Consider the following 9,248-nt stretch of genomic DNA (forward strand, 5'->3'; position numbering starts at 1 on the left):
GCACCTTGGGCAAGTGTCTTCTACTATAGCCTCGGGCCGACCAAAGCCTTGTGAGTGGATTTGGAAGACGGAAACTGAAAGAAGCCCGTCGTATATATGTATGTGTGTGTATGTGTATATGTTTGTGTGTCTGTGTTTGACCCCCAACATCGCTTGACAACCGATGCTGTGTGTTTACATTCCCTGTAACTTAGCAGTTCGGCAAAAGAGACCGATAGAATAAGTACTAGGCTTCCAAAGAATAAGTCCTGGGGTTGATTTGCTTGACTAAAGACGGTGCTCCAGCATGGCCACAGTCAAATGACTGAAACAAGTAAAAGAGTAAAAGAGATATCAAATGTGTGAAGGTCAAGAATGGAACAGAGTGGATCATGACGATGATCAGTATCTGCTAGATTCTTGTAGTAATAGTGGATGTGGTAGATACAGCAACAGCTGCAGCAATGGCAGTACAGTCATTTTCAGCAATAAAATACAATATAGCAAACAGCAGTGACAATTTCTAACTTAGAGGTACTGGGGCACAGATTTAGGAGAGAAAGGTGGTGGTGAGGTTACAGTTGTCAACTGAGCCCAACACTTGACTGTTATAGACCATCGCCACCAGTACTCCAAACCCTTCCAGAAGGATGAAAGGTAAAGTTGGTCTCAGTAGAATCCAAATCCAAACTCAAAATATGAAAGGGACACAGTCGATCTGATGCTCTACCGATTCTGAAAATAATGATAAAAACTTTCATCACCACCACAACTGTAACAAAACACATTATCATCAACCACCTCCATTCAGGTATTTCTAAACCCACTCCTTTCCCTTCCTCTCATCATTCTTACTGTGTCCCCCCCCCCACCTCCAGGCCCCACACAAATCGCTGTGCTCAATCTCTTCTTCCCAGAACATTATAAAACCCTCTGGAATCCTCACTCTCCTTGCTCCTGTCTTTCTTAGACCATCACTATGTAGGAGAGCCTTACCCTTCCTCTAGAACCAACACAAAAAAAGATGACTTAAACTCTTCAGTGTTCAGATTCTGTCAAAAGTAAAACTTATTTATTCACAGGTCTTGGATTAATTATACACATCTTGTAGCTTTGAGATGTTGATGAGGATAACTTAATTTTTAGAATGATATTGTAGGGTTGGTGTGAGAGGCCAAATCTGGCCAGTTTGAACATAAGATAGGTAGAATATTCGGGCTGGATATGGCCTGTTTAAATGCTAAAGGGTTAAAGTAAATTTCAGAAGTTTTGGAAGAGGAGCTATATTGACCCCATTCTGAAAGGATGAAAGGCAAGGTCAACCTCCTTTGGAATTTGAACCTAGACCACAAAGCCAGAAGAAACACAACTAAGCAGGATTTAAAGTAAATGAAACCCAGTCGTCGTTGTTGTTGTTCTGGTAGTATTGCTGTTTACATCCTATTGTCAATGTGTATACCTAGCTATCATGTTGTTGTATATAACCTACATACCTTACTATATATAGAAAGAGAAAGACACGTAAAGGGTGTGGTCACTTTCTCAATAACTTACACATCTTGTTCAATAACAGAAACCAAACACTACTACCACTGCAACTATCAACTGTGCTTTAGACCAGCAAAGTTTATGAGCAATAAACTAGTTATGCGTCCACAAAATATTCTAACAATTTTTATACATTTCCTAATGATATTTAATCATAAAAATACAATAGGACCTTTTAAGCACTGAATGGTTAAGAGGGTCCAACTAAGCAAAATAGAAATCAAAGGGGGGCCATAGGTAAAAAATGGTTGAGAACCCCTGCTCTACAGTAACCAGAGAAGGGATTGAACACAGCACTGCAAGCTAACAAAACAATGAGCACTGAGGTCATTTGCTTTTTAATAGCTAAACTAGGACCTGTTTACAGCCCTTACTGGCCTGGGCCAGTAAGGACCAAAGTTCTCTTTGTCACGGGACATCGTTTATAAAGTCTTCTGAGGGATGTTAAATAATGGAAATGGTTGAGAACAGTGAGATTCATCAGACACAACCACATGGTTAGATATCTGTAGGGGAAGATGTATAATTGAGTGAATCAAGCCAAGTATATAACTGGTACTTAAGACATCCCAAAGAGACAAAAAAACACTTGACTTCAACTCAGAACAGGACACATGGTTGAGTACCATAAAGTGTTTAATGTGGCGGTTGTTATCAGACTCAAGAGAGAAATTATGTAGTTCTTTGATCTGCTCAAAATAGCAACCAAATCTCCCCTTCATCACATGCTGCAATTGTAAGAAAAGAAATATTGGATAACATAGTCTGAAATACACAACATTTTGGAACAAAAACACTGTATGGTCAAGGGTTGGAATACTTTAAATCATAAAGCTGCCCAGTCACATCTGACCTAGAGCTAAACAACAAAAATAATGCAACAAAAATAATGAAGTAAAAAAGTGGTCTGAATGTTATTGCCCAACCTGCTAGAAATAACAGCCAAATCTCCCTCAATTTACACGTTGCTATCTTAAAAAAGGGAAAGAGACATGTAACCAGTATATGTTATGTGTTACTGAAATAAAGTGAGGGTGATTAAGGTAGACTGAAACAGCCTTGCTCATAGAATTGCTCAATCAAGGCTGACCTGGGGCTTAACAACAACAACAACAATAATTACTTGAAGAGGAAAACAGGGACTTTCAAGAGGAAAAGTAAACTGATTCAATTTACTCCATGACTGGCACATTTTTATTGCTCACTGAAGAACGAAAAGTAATGTCCAGCTTGGCGAAAATTTTAAATTTAGATTGCAAAAGTTAGGTAACGAGTAGAGGATGGGTTGAGAGAAACAGAAACTAGAATGAAAGAGAGCACTAGGTATCCAAAAGTGAGGAAGGTTTAGCATAAAGAGCAGAGCAGAGCAAACCTCCTATCAGCTCCAGTTACTTGAAACCAAGTTGAGAAAGGAGAACATCTTGAGAAGAGCAAAAGATTGACAAGGTAATTCTACACCACAACCAGTGTGCGTGTGTGTACCACGTTTGTATGTGCATATCTGCATGCATGTATATAAGTATGTAGTTATATCTACCATATCTCTATAGGCTCTGTATGTGTATGTGTTTGCATGCATATGTAAGTTTGTATGTATAAAGTTATGGTAGGTGGTGGTGGAGGTGGGTGCTGTGATTACAGTATGTGTGATGTCACAATTGAATATGGAGACCATTTGATGATGTAACAGATTTAATAAATGCTGATTTAAAAACTCAGTGAGGTCATAAGCCAACTATATTTCAATTTACGTGGCAATGCATGTACATCCATCACTGATAAACCTGTGTGTTTGTGTGTTTATGGTCTCAGCTCTGCTTTGTAAATTATCAGCAGTTGTCGGTAACTAAAGTATTTTCAGACCCCAAACGAAAGGGATGAAGACCCAGCTATATAATGAAGTACTTCCACCAAGAGATGTCCCTGGTGACACTGACAGCCAACAATTGGAGGTACCAAATGTACATGTGTTTATACACACACAAACATACACATACATGAATATGTACAAACACCATCATCGTTTTTAACATTCTCACCAGAAACAGAGATAGGGAGATGCTCATATATGCAAAGTCCTCTGATGAAGAATGTACAACCTGACGTAGGTTAGTAGTTAGTGGCTTCAGATTTAGAGCTAGAAGGACTCAGAGAGCAACCCAGTTTGTAAAAGGGAGGTATGAAAGATCCATTGAACAGTAAGGGATATAGAGAAGTTCAAAAGGAAGCATTTGTTGAGAAGGATGAGAAGTTAGAGACATACAACTTAAAGGATAACTGGAAGTTCTTATGGGACAACCTACTGAGGGCTACAGACCAAAAATGTGGCTGATGCAAAGTTCCAGCCATATCAAGGGTGGTGATGTGGTGGAACAGTGAGGTAGATAGAACCATAAAAGCAAAGAGATAGGTTTGAAAGGATTGTAAGAATAAGAGTAGCATAAAAATATACCAGGTAACTAAAAGAGAAACTAGGTGATAGTTCTATATAACAAGGAGGGAAGCAGAAAGCAATGTTTTATGTGGTGTTCTAGATTGCAAGACAGTATATCAGAGAAAATTGTAATGTTGTAGGCAAGAAATGTGTATGATAGGCTTGCACTTTGTGATTCTGAAAAGAAAGAAGCACAGAAGTGCTACTATGAAAGGCTACTAAATGTGAAAAATGCATGGGAGAAGGCGAGTCTTCCTAATGTAGACCCAAAACCAGGGACAGCTATTAGTTGACAGCAGGATGAGAGAAAAAGCAATTAAGGATATGAAAACAGGGAACGCTTCTGGTCCTGCAGGAATTACCACGGAGATGTTTAAAATATTTGGTGAAGTGAGATACAGCCTAATCAATTGTATAATTAACCCTTTCATTACTGTATTTATTTTAAGATTCTCTGTGTTTCTTTAACAAAGAATTTAGTAAAATAACTTAGTTATCATTAAGCTAGTGTTAGGAACATAAATTGTGACTAAGGTTTGGTGGAAGATTTTAATTCAAAACTTATGAAAACAAGACATTTGTACTCAGAACCAGAGCCGGTTTCAGCCAGGTTGCTAACGAAAGGGTTAATCAGGTTGTACAGGAATGTATCATACTCAATGACTGATGTAGCAGCATTATATACAAGAGGAAAGGATATGTCATAGATAGAATTAGAGGTACTAAATTACTGGACCAGGTCATAAAAGGTACAGAAAGGGTTATAAGCTCAACTTATTAGGAAGAGAATTAGCCTATATGAGTTTGGTTTTGTACCAGAGAGAAGCACTACTGATGCTCTTTTTTCTAGGAAGTGTTTGGCTAAACACTTCTGTAGGAGAAGTGCTTAGCCAAAAATAAAATATTGAACTTGGCATTTGTTGACATGGAGAAAGCCTTTAATAGGGTCCCTCATTTCATCTGGTGACCATTGTCGAAGCCATGTACAGGGTGCAGTTAGTAAGGTGAAAGTTAATGAGTATAGTAATGAATTTAGTGTGCATGTAGGAATTCACTAGGGCTCAGTTCTCAGTCCCCTCATTTATCATAGCTCTTCAGACTAGAAGAGAGGAGTTTAAGACTGCTCGACTTTGGAAGCTCATCTATGCTAATGATTTTGTTCTTATAGCTGAATCTGTGGAAGAATTCAGAAACAAAACCTGTGGAAGTGAAACTTGGAATTATCAAGAGTCGTAAGTTAGGTAGAGAACTGGGCAACAAAGATTTTATCTTCTGTAACAACAAATATCTATTACTTGGAAACAAGACCAGAAATTTGTAGAGGGAAAGCATGGCTGATAAACTCAAAGCTAGCATATGACTGGTGAAAGGTTTTTCACCCCAGAGGGATGGAAAGTGCTGATTTCAGCTCAAAATGTAAACAAATGAAACAAAATACCATCAATAATTCAGTCAGAATCTCTATTTCAACCACTCTATTGCATCGCCCCTACTGTTAACAATAATGCCAACCCTACTATCTCATTGTTCTTATTCTGATGAATTATCAGAAATTTTCTTAAATCATATCTATGAAGACTGATTAGATATGTAAGGCCTAATATGCTATCTCACTGTTATCAGTGCTAACTGAAACTTACCAGAGAGGTGTATATACTAGTTAAATCACTAGTGAGACTTACAGATTTAGTTACTCAAAGGTTGGACCTACACAGTGATGCACTCACCATGAAGCCTGTACATTTGTACACTCACCAGCGAGGACTATACACAGTAGCACACTCACCAGGATGGTCTACTCACAACAACACTCTTCCCATGATGTCTACACACAAGGGTACATTACCCAGTGAAGTCTGTATAAAGTGGTACACAGTAAGGTTTATATATACCAAGCATGAACAGTCTTTTTCATGAAGCAGGCCGCAAGAGACATGGTTCATCAGGATGCATGAGAAAAACATTCAAGGTAATTTTTTTTTATTAGGTGTTCCACTGAGAAATTTTTGTGAACTTCAGTTTGCCTATGAGTGTTATGTACAGTAGTAAATTGAAATATTTCATTGTCTGCACTGGCTCCAGTCTCAGTGACATCATTCTGAAAAATGACATCAATATATTAGTTTGTTCTTAGAGACTAGACATTTTGGAATCCATTAGCTCTTCTAATTATTCTGAGATGGTTAATGACTCCGTTGTGCAGAATTATAGTTCGTAGATCTACTGAGGAGAATGACATGGTCAGTGGCTCCACTGTGCACAATTACATGGTTAGTTGCCAACTTAAATGGTCGGTGATGCTTTAAAACATCAGGTTTAGCTCTGAATCAAGCAGTCCAATGACTGAAGATATTTCCAGCATGACCGTTCCGTCTTTTAGCACATTCAGTGTTACATTAGGTCATTCCTATTTGAAGACAGTAGTGCTTAATTTTAAGAAGATTTGGCTGTTATGTCTAGCACACTGAGTGACAATGTAAAGGACCCCTTGTTTCCCCACTGCGTACTATAACAAAATAATTTAATAAAAGGTACAGAACTAGACGGACAGTCAAGGAAGTCAAACCAGTCTAGTGACCATTATTCAGTTGTTTATTAAGATTTTAAATACAATTCTCGTTAATGTTGTTTAGAATCAGTCTAATTTCCCCATTACCACCATTTGAAGTTACTGACAACAAAAGTCATTTACAAGAATTCATAAGTACACATCGCTCTCTCTCCTCTTCCTCGAGATCTCTGAAGAAGATTCAGGAGGAGGAGGAGAAGGAAGGGTAGGAGGAGAAGCAGAGGAAGAGAAAGTCGACTTACCTCTCTCTGCTGTTTTTCAAGTTCCTTCATTCGGATTTCCCTGGCTTCACTTCTTGACGCTCTCTTGGCAGCCAATTTAGCCTCAGCCTGTAATGGAGAAACACAACAATGGGTTATTATAGAGGCTTTAAGACATCTGATTCAGTGGGGAATGGCAGGAAGAACAACAACAACTACATACTGAATAGTCAGTAATTGCTCTGATAAATTGCAACAACAACAACAACAATGATAACAAAGGTTATGAAATCAACTATAATAACAAAATCAAGAATTATTAATGATTAGCAGCAACACTAACAACTTGTTGAATAGGCCTTGAGGTTTTATGTACAAAGAGTTAATTACAGTGGTCATTAATTATATAACTTAGAGAAATACACATCCTTACAGGATTACAGACACACCCACAAATTGAGGACTACAGACAGACAGACAAACACATCAACGGTTATAGAGTAAATTTGTATTAGATAGATCTAGTACAAACTACTCCATTATCATTGCTCAATAAGGAAGCTGCTGTAATTTCTCAACGAAGGCATATATCACTATATGGTTACTATAGTTTAGCCCGGTTCAGCTCTGATCAGCCAAAATTAACATCAAAGGCAATCTAGCTACAACCATCCTGTGTTTTTGAGTATCTAGAACTACATATTCTAAGTTGTCCTCTCTTTGTTTTCAATATAAGGACATATGATATTTGGCTGCTATTTCTAGTAGTTTAAGGAACCATGCAGAGGCTCTTATCTCTTGTTGGCATATCACATGACAAGGATTCCTCTATTAGAACTGATGCCTTTGTCGGCTGAGTGTTTCAATGTTTTTGGAAATGAACATTATTCTATTCTGCCCCAGTTCACCAAGGTTTCAGTATGAATAGGTACCACCATATCATGTGGGAAATGTTAACTAAGATAGACTGGTATTTTATCCAGGAGATATCAAAGAGATTTATCTCAATTGTAGTGTGCTTCAAGGCAGAACACTTTATTCTATGTTACTTAACTCAGCTAGGGTGGAGGCGCAATGGCCCAGTGGTTAGGGCAGCGGACTCGCGGTCATAGGATTGCGGTTTCGATTCCCAGACCGGGCGTTGTGAGTGTTTATTGAGCGAAAGCACCTAAAGCTCCACGAGGCTCCGGCAGGGGATGGTGACGAACCCTGCTGTACTCTTCCACCACAACTTTCTCTCACTCTTACTTCCTGTTTCTGTTGTACCTGTAATTCAAAGGGTCAGCCTTGTCACACTGTGTCACGCTGAATATCCCCAAGAACTACTTTAAAGGTACACGTGTCTGTGGAGTGCTCAGCCACTTGCACGTTAGTTTCACGAGCAGGCTGTTCCGTTAATCGGATCAACTGGAACCCTCGACGTCGTAAGCGACGGAGTGCCAACAGCTCAGCTAGTTGTCACAAAGAGAATAAGCTACCATAATATTAGGAATGCCATAGAACCAAGGAGTAAATAACCTCTTCCTCACAACACAACATTATTTACTCCTCACCCCTTACAAACCAAGCCAATGTGGCAACCTCTACATAGTCTCTCAACTTGATGAAAATAGAGGCCAAATCTCCCTCAATTCAAACCACACTAAAGGACATACTGGATATTGTAATCCTGGGTTTTCTGTACATAAGAGAGAGATGGAATATAAAGGTCTGCTTAATCAGGGCTGACCTGGGGCTAAACAAGAACCCTTACAAAAATTAACACACACACATACACACAAAGGGGAAAACATTTTAATTTACATTTGAAAACCTGACAGACAAAGATGCTTGATGTGTGTGTGAGTGTATAAGTTTATTAACAGAATAGTTCGTTATTTATTTGAGGAGTTAATGGAAACTACAGTGAGAAACAGCAAAGTTAATAGCTCAAAATCACTACAGGATGAACAACAGTAAGATATATTAGTATCAAAATAATAATTCTTTCTACTATAGGCACAAGGCCTGAAATTTTAGAGGAGGAAACTCATCAATTCCATTGATCCTAGTGCTTAACTGGTACTATTCTATTGACCCCAAAAGGATGAAAGGCAGGGTCAACTTTGGTAGAATTTGAACTCAGAATGCAAAAGATAGATAAAATGCCACTAAGCATTTTGTCTGGTGTGCTAATGGTTCTACCAGCTCACTACAACAACAACAACAACAATAATAATAATAAAGGCGGTGAGCTGGGAGAAACGTTAGCATGCCGGGTGAAATGCTTAGCGGTATTTCGTCTGCTGTTGTGTTCTGAGTTCAAATTCCACCGAGGTTGACTTTGCCTTTTATCTTTTTGGGGTTGATTAAATAAGTACCAGTTACGCACTGGGGTCGATGTAATCGACTTAATCCCTTTGTCTGTCCTTGTTTGTCCCCTCTATGTTTAGCCCCCTGTGGGCGATAAAGAAATAATAATAATAATAATAATAATAATAATAATAATAATAATAATGGGTTCAAATTTTGGCACAAT

General features: G+C 38.5%; 1 protein-coding gene across 1 annotated transcript in view; it reads right to left on the reverse strand.

Moving 5' to 3' along the window:
* LOC106869544 (leucine-rich repeat flightless-interacting protein 2) overlaps positions 1 to 9,248 on the reverse strand; it is a 199,009-nt gene that overhangs the window by 68,592 nt on the left and 121,169 nt on the right. Inside the window, exon 2 of the mRNA XM_052970940.1 lies at positions 6,773 to 6,859. Coding sequence (XP_052826900.1) covers positions 6,773 to 6,859 — 87 coding nt within the window. The remainder of the gene's footprint in view (positions 1 to 6,772; positions 6,860 to 9,248) is intronic.

Source organism: Octopus bimaculoides, chromosome 9 (genome assembly GCF_001194135.2).
Source record: "Octopus bimaculoides isolate UCB-OBI-ISO-001 chromosome 9, ASM119413v2, whole genome shotgun sequence".
Classification (NCBI taxonomy): Eukaryota; Metazoa; Mollusca; class Cephalopoda; order Octopoda; family Octopodidae; genus Octopus; species Octopus bimaculoides.